At 36.1% G+C, this 17,937-nt stretch overlaps 2 protein-coding genes across 5 annotated transcripts; one reads left to right on the top strand and one right to left on the bottom strand.

Annotated features, from left to right (window-relative positions):
• Positions 1-5,735: 5,735 nt before the first annotated feature.
• On the bottom strand, positions 5,736-7,490 carry LOC111456341. Its single transcript, XM_023098165.1, has one exon. It carries the CDS (start codon positions 7,488-7,490, stop codon positions 5,736-5,738), a length of 1,755 nt encoding a protein of 584 aa, XP_022953933.1.
• A 6,895-nt stretch (positions 7,491-14,385) lies between these two features.
• LOC111456458 lies at positions 14,386-17,837 on the top strand. 4 transcript variants are annotated; one of them, XM_023098320.1, is made up of 5 exons: positions 14,386-14,475; positions 14,925-15,889; positions 15,994-16,257; positions 16,385-16,476; positions 16,760-17,837. In XM_023098320.1, the coding sequence occupies exons 2-5, from the start codon at positions 14,960-14,962 to the stop codon at positions 17,637-17,639; spliced, it is 2,166 nt and encodes a 721-aa protein (XP_022954088.1). In that variant the 5' UTR covers positions 14,386-14,475; positions 14,925-14,959; the 3' UTR covers positions 17,640-17,837. The 4 variants fall into 4 exon arrangements, with proteins under 4 accessions (XP_022954088.1, XP_022954087.1, XP_022954089.1 ...); XM_023098319.1 differs by lacking the exon at positions 14,386-14,475 and adding an exon at positions 14,489-14,729; XM_023098321.1 differs by lacking the exon at positions 14,386-14,475 and adding an exon at positions 14,489-14,698.
• The last annotated feature ends 100 nt before the right edge of the window (positions 17,838-17,937 follow it).

Here is a 17,937-nt window from a genome sequence, read left to right on the forward strand (position 1 = left end):
AAATTTTCTCATTTAATTTAATTTGATTGAAACAAGTGAATATTCTAGCAGATAGAGTGATGAATGTAAAAGGATTGTTAAATCAACCTTCGAAGTTTTGAAGCTGGATTTGGCTGATTCTGCCATAAAATAAATTTTGATATTTAAGAACACCAATATAGGTACTTTGATACCATGTTAAAAATGAGAAACCTAGAAAGTATAATCTTAATGTTCACAAGCCATACAAGTTGACAACTAATTCCTAAAAATTAGAGAAAATATACTACTAACAAAATCTTGAAAATAAGATAAAATATACAAAATATACTACCAATACATTGTTAAAAATAAGTGAAAAATTCTAACCAATTACACTTGTATAAATATATTCAATAATTAACTTTATATCTTACATCAAATTTCATAATATATTTGAAATTCAATATTATCTATTGAAAAATCTAGGATTTTTAGGGTAATTTTCAATAATAGGTTGATAAAGAGGGTCATGTTAGTAACTTAGAAAGGTCTAAATATATGAATAAGAGAATTACGTAATAATCTAAAGGGTCTATAGTATATGGATAAGATTGGGTGTCTTACTTTGGTAACACGATATGGTCAACTTTGTAATTGTTACAAATGATTTGATATGATCGAATTGTTTGTGTGGAGACATGTGAGTGGGATATCCTATACAATGAATTTGTATAAGATTGGACAAGAACTATTTAATCTCTTTTTATAAATTTGTTAATTGAGAAGATTAATATTTCACAGGGTAATTATATGCGGCTTAATTTTAATCTTGAGTGAGTTATGAACTACTGTCCTTTGATTTACATGGGTTAGGATGACTCTTGTAGCTGATGTAATATGTTTGAAATTTTTGGGACTTGACCAAATAGAGAGCTAGGAATATAATATCACGAGATGAAATTTACTTCTTTCAATATAAGGAAAGTAGGTGAGTTTTTCTCTTAATTGTTGATTTCGGAACTTGAACAGTGAGGCCCCACCCTCTCAAAAAAGGTGAGAAGCATGTTATGAATTTCATATTGCATTATAAGGATGATTTTCATAAGGACACAACCCTAATTAATATTAATGATGACGAAAGGAAGAAGACTAATGCATGTATATTACTGATAGTAATATAAGGATAGAATTAGGGTTAGGTCATAAAGATGTTTTTAATGACGAGAAATCGTAGGGACCTCGTGCATTTCTGTGTGTACATAAACATTAGGATACTTTCTCTTTTACGATGATGAGTACGGATGTATACACTACGATGATGAGTTAGTATATGTTTTTGCCCATTTATAACCAAGAGTATCTACCTAGATTCAAAGTTAGACCTCTAATGTCGGTATATCTTTTTTAAAAGAATAATCTTAATCGATCTCCAACCTATGGAATTTTCAATCAATGTTTAAATATTTTATACTTCAATGTACACTAAGATTCAATCCTCCATGTTTTCTTGGAAATTTTTAATTAAAATCACATATTTACAAGAACACTTATAACCATTTTTAAAATGAGATTATAATTATATTAATCAAAGGGAAAAAAAAGTTTAAATCTAATATTATATTAAATTATGAATAAATAAATAAAAAAATTAAGTGGGCCAAAAGTAATTTAGAACCCAACCATTTAGGACCAATATCAACCTTGAAATGGACACATGAAAATCAAGAAAATGAACACTTTATCTCTTTTGTCAGATTGGTAGTCAAAAGTGAGCTAAGAGCGAAGATTTATCGAAATAGACAAAGGGATGAATATCAAAAGAGTATGGAATGAGTATCATCGCCAATATGTTCTACACAATAATGTGCTGCTTCATGACAAACAAAATGTCAACAAAAAAACAATTATTGGAGTACACGTGATTGATTTTATGGTTGTACTGTACCCCCATCTCGATCTATCCAAAAAAAAAATTATATATGAATACGACATGACAAAAAATCGTCTTCGAAAATTCAGATGTCTGCAATCACAATATTATCATCAAGTACATCAACTAAAGTTATTTATCAATATTCCGTTAGCGTGTTTTTTAATACATTAAAGATAAAATTTAAAATTTCAATAATTGAGTTCATGGGCATGTACCCCACATTGAGTATCATTATATTGTAACTATATTATTCATTTTGAAGCAAGTTTTTCAATGGATTTATCAACCGCTCGGACAAAGTTAGATTGTTATCGAGGACGATATTGAGATTAAGTGAAGGAGAGTGTCACAATCCATGAAGCGATTGTTTCATATAAAGTCCGAGAGTTCGATGACTAGTTCAAACGGAGGAAAATGTCATACTATATTATAAAGAGAATAGGTTGTAACCCTTACGAATACCGAAAGCGAAAACCCACGAGAGATTCTCTTAGATTTGTAAAGATAACGATAGCTTCGTCATCCTTTCTGATTTTAAATTTAATATTGGAGAAGGGAAAATATTTGTGGATGATATTTCTTTATTTGCTGGCAAAAATCTCAACACATATTTTTAGCAATTCTATATTTAATTTATTTGAAGCTGTTGAAGCATGCAACTAATTGTCTTCTCTGCTTATAATTATTTATTTGAAGTTTAGAAAGAGAAAAAAAAAATCAAACTTGTCCGTTTTTCCTTTTCAAATTTTAAAAACCATCAAGTTTGGAGGTCAAATACATGAAATTGATTAAACCTTCTGTCTAATTGAAATAAGAAAACAAGTCATCTTGTAGCACGTGTAACGTTGGAATGGTTGAATCAGGTAGTTAAGATTTCCGAGCTCTCGTGTGGCAATAGATATTGATTTCAATAAAGAGCCTATGCCATAAATCATGACCTAGGCTCTAGACTCGTCTCTACATACAATAGTAACTTTTTAAGGCCATAACACATGCATAAGATGGACAGTACAGGATTTTGGATGCATATTGCTTGGCAAGGGCACTACTGGATTTGACCAATGTCATCGTGCTACTGAGGTACTAGAGAAAATAGGGTGCTATCAAACTCGGAAGACTATTTATGTTGTCGTGGAGCTTTATTAGGTTCTTAGAGTTTCTAGGGAGTTTAAATATCATTTCACATTTTTAGAACGCTAAGGATTTGCTCCTCAGGGATAATCTAATTTTTGGGAGCTCTAAGGTCTTCACCATTAATCTCTGTTCACGATCCTAAGGGGCTCGGTTGACAACGTGAAACTGCCCAAACTCTAGCACCCTAAACCTGGCTTGGTAGACTGATGTGTGCTTTGTTAGGGAGATAATCTTGTCAATCACCTAAACACATTATTCATAAACTAAATATTCATGCAAGCTCATTGGGAAAATAACATCCATCAATCAACGGGAGAACAAATCACAATATCTCATCCTTCTTTCTACTAAATCAGAAAGCATTAAAATCAACATGCATCTTAATTATCATCCTAAGAGTATTTCGGTAATTTTTTATAACATGCATTGCATTCTCATCAAAATTTTCTCTTATAAAGTTCTAAACATGCATATTCTAACTATTTAAGGCAAAATATGCTCGCATGCTAGCACGCCCTATCGATCCTTATAAGTATTTCTTAAAAAAGGTTTGAGTGGCTTATTACTTGAGTGATGTGTGGCTTCCCGAGCTTGTTCTTCTCCTTGCTAGGAGCTCCAATTTTTTTGAATTTTCTTTAGTAGGTTCTAATTCAAGTTAAATTAAGGTCAGCTCGAAAATCAAGTCACTACACGTTGGGTGTAAAATTTATTAAAAAAATTATAAAAACTACCCATCTATCATCATGGCACCTTAGGTTAGAGTGGCTTCCTCGACTAGGTGCAATTTTTCATGAACAGGAGTAAGATTGTAACGCCCACTCATCCAAAAGTATGGTGATCTCAATTTTTGGGCATGTATGCAATACTCGCTCTCAGTCATCATTTAATCTGATGGTCAGAAATTCTCATTGTCCCTAACTTAGCACACAGTGCAACAGTCAAAAATTCGGCGAGAATTAATAATCTAAAAATACTCATATATAGCATATAACATAATCAACTTATAAGCATAACCCAAGTCATGAAATAAGCGAGTAACTTGTTCAACGGTCTCCATATACTACTTGCTTAGTCTTGTAGTTTACTCTTAGTAGAGTAATATTACCATAATTTCTCTAAATTGGATCGAACATTTCACAATTTTCAAAGTAAGTATAGATTAATCTTGATAGAACAAGTTGACAAGGAGAGGAACAGGAGATAGCTCACCCGCACCCTCACGTGCCCAAACAACCAATCCCACGTGTTTCCGCCCTCATCTAACCCTTCTCTTTGTAATCACCATCTCCATTTCTTTTCTTTTATTTTATTCATCTCCAACCACGTCCTTTCCCTTGTCACCCCATGGCAGCAAGGGGCTGTCGTTTTATAAAATATAATATATATATTTATTTATTTATTTATGTACTTATTTATTATTATTATTATTCATTTGTTTATATACAAAAAAACTTTATGATATTTACTTTTCCGATTTTTACATATACAATAAGTTAGAAAGTCCATCAAGTATGATCAGAAAATTGACACATTATTTGCATTTGTTTAGGCTAAGATGTACCTATATATACAAATGATATAGATATGTTATAGATATAACTAATACAAAGTAAATTGTAGATGTATTATGATGATTATGACATGTTACAATAACGTATGACTTATGATATATGATTTATGATGATGCGTATGAGTTATATGATGACGTTTGATGATGTTTTATGATGATTATGACATGTTACAATAACGTTATATGATGATGACGATGCATGATGATACGATGATGTACATGATGTTATTTTCTTAATACGATGTTATTTTCCATATTAAGTTGAGAAGCATGTTGTGAATTTCATAGTGCATTACGACGATAATTATGCCTAGGACACAACCCTATTACGACGATAATTATGCCTAGGACACAACCCTAGATAACATTAATAATAATGATAAGATGGAAAGTTAATGCATCTAAGTAAGTAATATAAGGATGAAACTAGGGTTGTATCATAAAAATGTTTTAAAGACGAGAAACTATAGGGACCTCATGCATTTCTGTATGTACATAAGCATCAGGATACTTCTCCTTTTATGATGATGAGTACAGACGTGTATGCTACGATGATGATAGTGATCATGCCGAGTATGAAACTCAAGGGTCTGCTGACCTCCCAGACGTCGCTACAGACAACTAGCTCGACTATGATGGGTCCAGGAGTGCGAATCGCCCAGGAGATTCACACTCACATATGCAGGTCGTGTGTATGGAAGTACTGCACATTCAATTTAGTCCAAACTAGAGGCTACCCCTAGGATGTTTTTAATGATAGGTCTCTAGAACATTATTGGATGCGTTTGCATTTTTACGACCTCTATAATGGGGTCACTTACTGAGCATTCCTTGAAATACTCAGGTCTTATGCTTCATTTTTCAGGTAAAAACAAGGCGTCCATGTACGATTGACATTAACGACAATATCGCAATCAGAGACCATGACATGTGTATAGGCTAGCATGCTGGCTTCGCTTTTTGAAACATTTATTGATTTCCAAACTGAAAAGGTAAAAAGAAACACTCATCCACTTACCTTTTATTGTTTGCCCCTTGGATTTCCTTCCTCCAACTCAAACACTTCCCCCACAAACACATATGATCCGAACCAATACAAAATTAACACACCAAACCCCACAACAGCTTACACAAACATCAAAGTGGAAACTTTTCAGTCTCAAATTTATAGTCATAAGTGGTGACACCTCTGAATATCCCATCCTCCAAACGATGGCTCACCTGCCTTCCATCCTTTAGAGTGTCCTTTTGAGTGTACGAAAAGGGCACATCACAGCAAGCCTGAGTTACCACTGCACTGAATTTCACTTTTGACATCGGAGGTATGGTTATGGTTTCAGCTGTCTCTACAAATGACTTCTCCTCCTCCTTCGTTCCCTCACTGCTGCCCTTAGAAACCTCCATTGAAAGCTCAAACTTCAATTTCCCCACCGTTGGAATCTTCGCTGACACCTTCGTGGAAATCCCAAATGTCGACGACACAGATGAACTCCAACTGGTTTCCACCTTCTTCTCGTACCTGAATTTCATAACTACCTTGTCAGCAACCTCCGTGTTGTTAATGGCTACCCCTTTTGACACGGTGAGTATCTTCTTCCCGTAAACCCTCGCATCATTAACACGATACTCCACATCTTCAATGCTTCTAGCAACAACAATCTCCACCACTTCCAAACGTGCAGTGTCTGTAATGGTCACAACGGCAGCATTGAGGCAATTGGTCTTTCCTTCCGTCGTGAGTCTCTTGCAGAAATGGTTGTTGCCTTTGTTGCGAAGTGCCACGATGTTGCTGTCCACTTTGACAGGCCAAAACAGAGCATTGGGGTTGTCCTGTCCTGGGTTTGTCGATTCACACCATATCCAATTCGGGTCTCGAACCCAATACTTACCGGAATTAACATGTTTGATATGAACATACCCATCTTGTTGGGATATGATCTCAAACACGACCGATGAATCCTCCACGTTAGAAGCAGAGAATTTGAGGTATTTTCCAGAGGGTTCGAGATATTCGCCGTTGTTACCCTTGAAAGCTACGTATTTTGGGAGTATGAATATGGAGTCCCAATCCATGGCGGTTAAGAGAACAAGATTGTCGTCAATGGTGGATATGTCTTCAACTCTTGCTGCTAGACAATCGTTGTAGGGTGAAGGGTCTGATTCGGCCAGACATAGAAAGGTATTGAGTTGAACATGTCGGATGTAGTGTTGTTTTTTGTCCGGCAGGAAAATGGGTTCGAACAGAGTGCAGGACCATTTTGATTGGTCTTCTTCTTCTTCGTTGGCAATGGCTGCAATGTAGTTGGAATCCTCTGACAAACGAACCCAGAATTTGTTGTTGTAACAGCATCTTATATGAACCAATCCTGGCTCTGTTTGGGATGCGCGAATTGCAAATTTTGAATATGGGCCGACAATGTTTTTGCCGGAGAATCGGAGAAGCCCGTCGGTGTCTTCGCTTTCACTAATGTAGCGAAGGTATTTGTTGTTACGTGTGGATTTGAGGGAGAAATTCTTGGGGATTGCCTTTGCAATGGCTTCGTCGTCGTCGTCGGAATCCTCGGAATCGTCTCCCACTCCTCTGTTTTCATCGTTCATTAACTTCTTCTCTGCTTCATCTATATCGTTGTCGTCGTAATCTTCCTTAAGTTGGTCGAAACCTTGTTTTGGGTTATTTTCATTCTTGTCAAATACTTCTTCTCCAAAGTCCTCAGTTTTCTCGCCGATGTTTTCGATGGCCTTTCCGGTAGCCTCGACGACAGTGCCTACGCCACCGACGATTGGGGCCTTCTCGGCGACGTCCCCCACGGTTTCGACCAGCTTCCCGGCTCCTTTCATAACTCCCCCGAGAGTGTCCGTCCCAGCTTTCCCTAGTCCTCTCAAAAGATTCATCTTTTTTTGCTTCTTTTTTCCCAATGGTATGGTATGGTGATTATTGGTGCAATTGAACCTCCATGGAAGAGGGTCTTTATAGGGTAATCAGAATGAACAATAATTGTATGGAACAATTCATCACAAGTTAAGGGGATGTTTATAATCACGACTCTCCGTAATGATATGACATTGTCCACTTTGAATATAAACTTAAGTAGCTTTGCTTCGAGTTTCTTAAAATGACTCGTATCAATAGAAATGTATTCTTTACTTATACACTCATGATCATTCCCTAAATTAGCGGCAACTCCATCCAACCATCCTCAACAATAATTAGTGATGGGCAAGTAATAATGCATCAATTATTACTCTCCAAATTCGTCACGTGTAGAAACGTTAACATCTTTCCGGGACCTCTCACCCATTCATAAAATTTAAAAAAAAAATGACAAAACAACGCAGCTGGCTACTTCAATAATTGTAGATTTCATTTTGGCATTTTTTTATTTTTATACATATAATAAAAGTAAGGATTGAAAACTCTTTTTAATATTAAGAAAATTAAGCAAACCAAAAGCTGCTTATAGTATTGCCACGTCGTGAAAAAATCCGATTTTGGGAGTATTCACGTGGGAATGATAGTTTGCGAGAAACAAAATAATAGTTCTCGACTCGAGGAAGATCGAGAGGTATGAATTTTAAGTTTCCATTCTCAACTTTAATCTTGATTCAGGAGAAATTCTAATAAGTTGTTCTATAGAAGATGTTACATGACTTTTGTGAAGGAATCTCGGAGTTAACATGTCAAAAGATATAGTTCTCATCAATTTTAAGAATGGTGAGTTGATTACATTTATTTTTGAGTTCGATCGAGTTACAAAGTAGTAAAATTCAAAGAAAATAGAAATTTTTTATAAAAAAATGAGGAGGAATTTAGAATTTGAAAACGGTAAGAACACACGTTTGAAGGAAAAGAGACATAAATCGAGCGTTAGAGGAGGATACACATCATCCATCAAAGAGAGAAACACGTCTTGTAACGATACAGAATTAAAAATAAAAACGAAAACGTCGGAGGAACCCGAGAATTTCTGTGAGCACCAAAATTCTCGTTCCAACACCTCTTACCACGCTCTCTCGACCCCCACAGATCTCCAAATGACCCATCATCCTTAAAGCCATGCTCTAGAGACCCTGCAACGAAGAAAAACAGAGAAAACGAGGGGAAAAGAGAGAGAGATCCAAAAAAACAAAGCTTCGGCGACGTTATATCCACGAAACCGACGTCTAAACCACCAAGTTTTGCCACGAAAGGGATCACTGAGGAGTGTACACACATAAGGGTGTAAGTTTCCTCACCTTATTCATGTTGTTCGTCGTCATTAAGGAGAACGTTTTTTTAGAAATTAGAACCTTACAGATCTATTGTTTTAGGCGTTTATAATGGCCAAAAACAAAAGTCTAAACGACGTTTCGGGAAGAGAGAGAAAGTTCGACTGAAAAATCATGTGAATCTGGTGGAGAAGACAAAGTCCGTGGAATTCGGGTCGAGTCAAATCCAAACCAATATCCAATGAATGTATAACGCGTAACCCAAAATCCATTCGGCCCACCAATGGAGTTGTATTATTTCATAATGAAAATAGAAAAATGTTAGGACCTCATGCATTATTGTGCGCTCATGCATCAAGGGATACCCTTTATTCTTCACGATAGTTTGGACGCGTACGTTACGAGGCAGGGGAATGATCATTATGTTTATCATAATGTCATTGTGACGGTTGTTATTCCTAATGGGTGTCCGCCGTCAATAGCTAAGAGAAAATGCTCGCCCGACCAGAAAGGGGTACAGGAGGCGTGAAAACCGACTAATGGATCCATATTCGCACGCGTGAATTGTGTAGGAAAATTAAGTACACATCTAAATCGTTCGTTAGGATAGCCACCGTAAGAAAATAGACTGACATGATAGGTCCCATTTCATGAAATTGTGTGTATTTGCATTTAACACCTAAAGTGGATCACTCACGTAGTATTTCTTAAAATACTCAAGTTCCGGGTAAAAGCAAGACATTCTTGTACTACTGACAATTGCATCACACCATGGCACATACATAATGTAGATGCATTTATTTTCCTAGACTAAAATAATATATTTTTAATATAAATGTTTATTTATTTTATTTAATTTTTCATTGTATTGTTTTAAATATGTTTTTGAACACACAAGTCGATGGCAGTGTTTTAAGATGAATTTTATATTTTATAAAGAAGTTTAAATGCTAATTTTTGCATAGAAATGATTTACACTATGATGACGGTAGTGGCTCTAGGTAAGTAGAAATCTAGGGTCGTTACAGGATACTTTCCTATTATGATTAGTACGGACAAGTACACTATGATATTATATACACCATGATATTATGTGCCCTCTTCCCATCCGAATTTTTCCGGCAGCATGAGTGTATGCTACCTGAAGGCTAGGTCCCTGGGGTACATATATGAGCCCGACTGGGGTCTCATGCGAGTGTGTGTGGGATGTGTGTAGAGGAGTATTGCATATCCAATTTGGGCCCAGAGTGGAAAGTGAGACCAAGGTCACAATAATGATAAAATGATAGGTCGCAATCATGATTATATATGATTACATTTTTCTAACCCCAATAGTCACGTTAGTAACTGAATATTTGTTAAAATACTCAAGCCACGTGCTACTCTTATTTTCAAGGCAAAGGTTAGACACGTTACATGGATGATGGGGTTGTTGTGAAGCCCATGAAATCGAAGTTAAAATAATTGCATTTTTGTTTATGGTGTAGCCACTTAGGTTAGGTCAAAATGTTTTCATTAATTTGTTTATGTTTACTGTTCTTTTAAATGAATTCCGTAAACGTTCAAGTCTATGACATCATTTATGAAATGTCTTAAATGAACTTTTTCCATGCATATACTAGCGTCTCTATTTTATTATGAAAAATATGGTCATTACAGTTCGTGCATGCGTGAATCATGCATAGAGTAAGACTCGGACCGTGAAAAAGAAAGGAATAAGACAATGTAAGTTGCATGGAATTTTCCCTTATTAGTAGAATTCACAATGAGTTAAAATCCAAAGTGGAGAATACACAAACTGAAAGTTGTTCAATGTCCAACAAGCCCAATAATTTAGAACAACCCTAGTGTGGATTATCTCGAGCCCACCCAACCATACCCAAGCCCCAATTGGGCCCTGACAAACCCAAAGCATGGACCAATGCCCTAGGTTGTGGTCACCTTCCATGTGTGCTCAATCTCTGTACGATCGGGTTATCTGCTTGTCTCAAAATACTTCTAAGAGTAAAAATTATCTTTATAGACCAATCCTCACGCACATACTTGCTAGAAAAATTTTTGAAAGATCACACGACGAAAGAATGCTCTGCGTATAATTGAAGTCTTAAAAGAAAGGTGTAACTTGTTAGTATAAGTAGCGATTATTAATTGATTTATTTATTTATTTATTTTTTATTAGTAAGTAATGATTTTTGAAATAATAATTTTATTACCAAAAAATAAATTTATAATAATGTTTATAAAAAGAAATATATATTTATAAATATTTTGGAAAATAGAGATATCATTTATTATTATAATTAATAGTTGCATAAATAAAAACGTGGGGTAATTGTGCAAGAAGAAACGTGAAGGACACGCCAACTCAGCCAAACATGTTTGAGGTTAAAAAAGTAAAAAAATAAATAAAAATATTGTAAAATTCATAGGATGATTTGGATATATATTTTAAAGAAGTACGAGTCCACTAGCAATGATTCGAAATCCATCTGCACAAGACATTCGAGAGTTTTGAGTCCTCTCCGGTCTCGCGGTTTTTTCACTCGTTCGGGAGCTGATCATCCAACCTGCCTATTTCCTCACTCCGTAACCTGTCGGTAAAGCTGCTGAGCTCCGGAGATGGGGGAAGAGGCGTGAGTACACCATTCTTCTTCAGCCGTAAACAAGCATTATATGAATGAATTTCGGATTGGGGGCATACGAGGATTACTACAAGGACCACTAGAAATAGCTAAGGAATTGATCAGAGTATATATAACCTTTTTTGTGGGAACCGTCACCCGATTTCACTTCTCTACCAATTCTCCTCGCCCTATTCATGCCCTACAGATTGTTCTACTTCGGATATTATGTTAACAACTACGAGGTTCAACCGTGAAAAGAAGAAGAGTTTAGTAGGGTCCACCAATAGATGTGGCAAGATATGATGATGAGCTTTGTGGCCTTACTCAAAAATCAACAATTAAAGAAGTGAAATTTGGCCCCTTTGGGTGTTTTTTTTTAGTGAATAAAAACAATAGAAAGTCACCCTTTTTGCTTCTTACTCGACACCCCTCGGTTTATGTAGAGCGTTTTATTTAAAAAACCAAAGGTAGCACGTAACATGAGTATTGTAAGAAATACTTGATAAATTAATCTTACGGTTGGAGTCAAGTAATGCAAACATACACATATATGATGGGACATATCTTTTAAAACAACATAACATGATCTTGCACTCTTTTCTGTAGGGGAAGGGTTGGGTGTATGGTACTTCCCCACACACGGTTCGTGCACGCGCACATGAACTCACCAGGCAAGCCACATACGTACCCTCTAGTTCTGGCTTCGTTGAACTAAACGCACTAACATGTCGTCGGACACCATAGAGGGAAAGACCATCATGATATCACGACAAACATAAATATAGAAGGCAACCCTAATCCTCGGCCCAACCATCCAAGCTTTTAATGAAGCAAGGATCTTTGAATCAAATCAAAGAAATTAACACCTCCTCGTACAAAATTTGGATTAACCAAGAAATAAAACTAGAATTAGATTACCTATTACGATCACAAATCTACCAACAAGATTTGGAATCTTATTCTAAATTTAGTCACCCATAATAGAACTTGATTAAGGCCTGATTGAATGGCTCGGACTCAGAAATGACAAAGATGATGCTCGTATTTCTAAGGGGAACGTCTCAACTTCAGACATTCATCACAAATTTAATTCCCCTCTTTGTGGTTGTGATTTAATTTCGATCCTCTCTTTGTGGGTATTTATACCCCACACAAGAAATCAGTGGTCATGATTTAATTCCGATCCCATTATATCTCCATAAAAGATAGAAGTCAATTTAACTATTACAAACTTTATGAAATTAAAAAAATAATAATAAATAAACTTTTATAACAACTCATGAAATTGATGATTGCAACTTCATCAACTATTTCAACAGTGCAAATATTCACTTCTGAAGCTCCAAATGGTTCTTCCTCGATCGAATAAACTTGTAACACATGGAATGATAATTGAACCGAGTCTATCCAATTTTGTAGATGAAGAATGAATGTTTGTTGAATATTCTTGGCTTTAGATCGTGTAATAGGTCCAGTTGGAACATTTAAAACACCGTGATCCTTATCAAATACCAACATGATATCTATAGAAAGTACGCATCCGTACTAACATAACATAATGCGGAAGTATCTCGATGCACATAACATACATAAATGCATGATGTCCTCTATAATTTAAAATGATAACATATAATAGGAATCATTTCGTTCTTCCTTTTCATCCATGTCATAGTACACATACGAGCCATGTATGCATAGTAATTATCATGACTTTCATCTTGCATCATCATATAATCTATAATATGGCTTCACATGGCAAGACATAACATTACATACATAGTATTTCATTTCAACATATCATAACATAATAGAACATTACGTACATACATAACATGACATCATACGTCATCACATAGCATAACATAACATTATGATGCATACATCATACAATTCTTTTGACACCAATAGTAAAGTCACTTATTCGTTCCGGGTGCGTGGGAATGCCTAACTATTTTATTCTATTTTTTTATTACTATGGGTAACCTTTAATGTTAAGCATAAGAAAAATAATTAATTGAGAGGTAACAATTCCTTGTCAAGCGTTTAGGTAACCATACTTTAGTGACACTTAAAAAATGATTCAAATGTTTACAACCTAACCGAGAAAATAAAAATTAAGTATGCAAATGTTTTTAAATAACTCTTTTTCAATATCGAAACTATATAACGTTCTAAAATGTCGAGATTCTATTTTTGAGAAAAAATGTCGGTGAAAATATACATAAAATTTCAAGATCAATAACTATTTTTTTAAAAAAATATAAATATTACAAATTATAAAAGTATTTAAATTATCAAAGATAATGGATAGAAAAAAAAAAATCCTTTGATGTAAATTTAAATTTTATATTTAATGGTACCCTAAACTTTTAATTTTATATCGCGTGATTCATGAAAACAAAAAAATTAAGAGATTTATTAATTCAAGTCTAGACACTTATTAAACTTTAAAAATTAAAAAATATTAAAACACTAATTTCTTTTGTTAATTTTTTTTTAAAAAAATACTTTTTGTATAATTTTTGTATAATTTATTTATTGTACACTCAAAATACTTCTACAAAATGTCAAATTATTACCAACGATTGGTTGTCACTAAAGCTTATTATCCAATAAAAAAAAGATAATGGGAGAATATTTTAGTCATATTATGGAAATTTGTTAAAAGCACAAAAAAAAAAAAAAAAAAAAAAACGTTCTTCTAACATTTGGATTTAAGTGTTTCACTAATTTCTTTTTTTTTTAATCAATTTTTATATCAATCTAATGAAAATTATTTTCGTAAAAAAATAGCATCATGATACATTATATATTATCTACTTGATTATAGTCGAATCGATTAAAGTTAACCATCGACATTTGATGGATCTAAGCTACATTGAAACGGACACTAACGGGGTGTTGAGAGACCAACTTTGCTTTAGAGATGAGACACCAAATTAATGAAAAAAAAAAAAAAAAAAAAAAAAATCCCCATTAGAAATTGAAGGGAAGAACCAGTGGGTGAAGTTAAAATTTGTGAAGAACTTGTATGTTGTATGTGTATGGTGGGTGTCAGACACTGACAGCTTCTCTACTTAATCATGTCTTACTTTTCTGTTTTCTCTGAGATTTTCCATTTCATTTTTCACCATCCCTACATCCCATGTTCTTTGTCTCAATCCCTTAAAAAAAGGGTTTAAATTTCACCAGAAATTCCCAATTTTTTTCCTTTTCTTTTCACATGGTGTTTTTGTTTCTGCCTTTTTGTGTAAACTGCCAAATGGGTTTGTAAGTGTAAGTCGTTTTCTCATCTGGGTTTGTGAGTTTTCCTGTTCTATTCATTCCATTTCTGAGAGGCATTTTTTTGGGTTCTCTGGTTTTTCTTCTAATTTGATATAAGCTTTGTGTTCATCTTATTTGCTGGAGATTTGTTTGTTTCAATTTATTTTTGGTAATGATTTTAATTTCTATCTTAAGGGTATCCATCATTTTCGTTTTGATTTGAGATTTCTAGGGTTTTTAGAGTGATGCCTTCTGAAGGTATCAACAATGGCGAATCTCGTTCCTGGAGTGCTTCTCAAACTGCTACAGCACATGAACACAGATGTGAAGGTTGCTGGAGAACACAGGTCGGCGCTGTTGCAAGTTGTGAGCATAGTGCCGGCATTGGCCGGCGGCGATCTCTCTCCGAATCAAGGTTTTTATCTCAAAGTCTCTGATTCTTCTCATGCCACATATGTGTCACTCCCTGATGAACATGGTGAACTGATTCTTAGTGATAATATTCAATTGGGTCAGTTTATTCATATCGAACGCCTTGAGGCTGCTTCCCCTGTCCCCATTCTTCATGGTGTTCGACCTGTGCCTGGTCGACATCCTTGTGTGGGTACCCCTGAAGATATTGTTGCTACTCATTCTCCTGGGTTTCTTAACAATAATCCTGATCTGAAACCTATGGATAAATTGAAACCAACCCCAAAAGTTGGCATTGGCGTTAGTGGGGAGAAGGAGAAATCTGTGGCTGAGAGGCTCAATGGCAATGCCAAGGAGGATAAAATTGAGAAAAGAGCCTCACTCTTGTGTAGATCCAAGTCTCAGTTGTCGTCGAAATTGACAGTGAATATAGATGTGAAGAAGAAGCCTTTGCGGTCGATGCCTTCATCTCCGACGAGCTGTTATTCGTTACCTTCTTCATTTGAGAAGTTTTCGAACAGCATTAAGCAGCAGGGGAAGGTTAAGCCATTGGCTAATGTAACAACCAAGGTAGGAGCGGTCGAAAAGAACTCGATTCGTTCAGCTAGTCCTGTTGCCAAGAAGATGGGAATGGGACATCAGATCCAACATTTAGTTCAGGGCATTGAGGTTGGAGCCAAGGGTCTGAGGAAGAGTTGGGAAGGGAACAACATGGAGACGAAAAGAAGAGACAATTCGATATTAAGAGCTAGCAAACTTGATGCCAAGCCCGAAGCTCGGGTTACTGTAAGTTTTAGTATACCCAATACGATCGTTGTTTCATATTTGATTTGATGAGCTTAAAAGATCCAGCCAAGTCCATTGACTTAACTTACTTATATTTTTCACAGACTCCTAGAAGAAGTACATTGAGTGACAAGGTAGCAGCAAAGTCATCTAAAGATGATTCTTCAAAGAAGAATGCTGCCAATGGAGCTCTAGATAATGAGGATAGGTCGAATAGGAAAAAATGTTCGAATGGAAAGAAATCATCTTCAAGCGATGCAGTCGGGTTCCCCGGGAACTTGGTGAAGGTTCCTCTTAGTCATAGAAGATTGACTGAAGGGAGTGTTTCATGGGGTTCACTTCCATCATCTCTTGCCAAGCTTGGAAAGGTATGGAATATCTGATGTTTTGATAGCCAAAGATGAGCTCTTTTTAGTGGTAATCAATGAAGTGTTAATGTATGTCTTCTTTTTGACTTGCTTTCTTCCCATTGTTCTTCTGTGTCTGCTACAATAGGAAGTGATGAGGCACAGAGATGCTGCACAAACAGCAGCAATAGAGGCTATGCAAGAAGCATCGGCGGCAGAGAGCTTACTACGATGTTTAAGGTATGAAAGCTTACTCGGTGCTTCACTTGTAGCTGTCTTTGCTTTGTAGTTCTTTTGTGAGATTGCACCTCGGTTGAGGAGGAGAATGAAACACCTTTTATAAGGGTGTGGAAACCTCTCCCTAGCAGACGTGTTTTAAACACGTTGTGAGAAAGCCCGTAAAGGAAAGTCTAAAGAGGACAATATCTGCTTGCATCTTCGGTCAAAAAGCTTTTTAGAGCTAATGAGAGGACAGAAAAGATTTGAAACATTGTTCTGTTGCCTTATGTTGTTTGTTTTGCAGTATATTTTCAGAGTTAAATTCTACTGCGAAGGAGGACAACCCACAGCCTGCGGTAGAACAGTTTCTGACCCTTCATGCTAGCCTAACCAATGCTCACATGGTAGCTGAATCACTTTCAAAAACTACTCCATCTGGTTCGACCAATGAGACCGAAGAAACCGCTTCGGAAGAACCAATGAAGGTCACATTAATGGCAAGAAGACAGGCATCTGCTTGGGTTCAGGCTGCTTTAGCCACCAATCTTTCATCGTTTGCAGTTTACAGCCGTGATCCACCCTCGACTCTAAACCCGACCTTACATCTATCCCAAAACCAAAAGAATACATCTGCAAATCATCCTATAGTGGTTTTAGATAACTCATCTAAGAATAGCTCGTCGAAATCCCAAGGGAAGATCCGCCAGATGATAAGCGCTAAACCCGTTGGATCAGGAAATCCAAGTCGAACAAAGGAAGGAGCAACGACACTCGGTCAGAAGGTGCAGCCTCAACCTCCAGCAGAATGGATAAGAGGAAACGGGGTTGACGAAGCAGTCGAGTTGGGTGAGACGTTACGAGTGCAATCCCAGGACTGGTTCTTGAGATTCATGGAAAGGTTCTTGGATGCAGGTGTGGACACTGCAGCCTTGTCGGATAATGGACAAGTAGCAGGAATATTGACTCAGCTGAAGAGTGTAAACGACTGGTTAGATGGAATAGCTTGTTGTAGCAAGGATGAAGAAGACACAGCTCACATTCAAACCGAGACGATCGACAGGCTGAGGAAGAAGATCTACGAGTATCTTCTGATGCACGTCGAGTCTGCAGCCGCTGCACTGGGCGGGGGATCCCAGCCAGTGCCACAGCAGATCGAGGCAACCGAAACAAAAGCAAGAAGGTGAGTGTTGTTTGAATCATGTACATAGCAGAAGCTAAGTGGCTATTTGTCTTCTCATCTTCTTAATTTATGTGATTTGATTACTGAGAGTATACGGATCTGGGTTTGTTCAGTTCAGGATTATACATACATTCAATTGTACATTCAGTTGTTAAGTGAGAGTGCATATTGTTGATGTTCTTGAATAAGCATATCATTTGTTCCACGGCCTTTGAACTTTTCATTTCGAGCTTTTCCTTAAGATTTTTGAAACGTGTCGGTTAGAGAGAGGTTTCTATACTCTTGTAAAGAATGCTTCATTT

The sequence above is a fragment of the Cucurbita moschata genome, unplaced genomic scaffold (genome assembly GCF_002738365.1).
Source record: "Cucurbita moschata cultivar Rifu unplaced genomic scaffold, Cmos_1.0 Cmo_Scf00018, whole genome shotgun sequence".
NCBI classification, from domain to species: Eukaryota; Viridiplantae; Streptophyta; class Magnoliopsida; order Cucurbitales; family Cucurbitaceae; genus Cucurbita; species Cucurbita moschata.

Bases quoted from the DNA above. Each gene is read 5' to 3' on its own strand.
- LOC111456341 (XM_023098165.1), bottom strand. From the start codon at position 7,490: ATGAATCTTTTGAGAGGACTAGGGAAAGCTGGGACGGACACTCTCGGG.
- LOC111456458 (XM_023098320.1), top strand. From the start codon at position 14,960: ATGGCGAATCTCGTTCCTGGAGTGCTTCTCAAACTGCTACAGCACATG. The intron at 16,258-16,384 runs GTATGGAATATC...CTGCTACAATAG, and splicing joins CTCTTGCCAAGCTTGGAAAG to GAAGTGATGAGGCACAGAGA. The intron at 16,477-16,759 runs GTATGAAAGCTT...TTTGTTTTGCAG, and splicing joins AGCTTACTACGATGTTTAAG to TATATTTTCAGAGTTAAATT.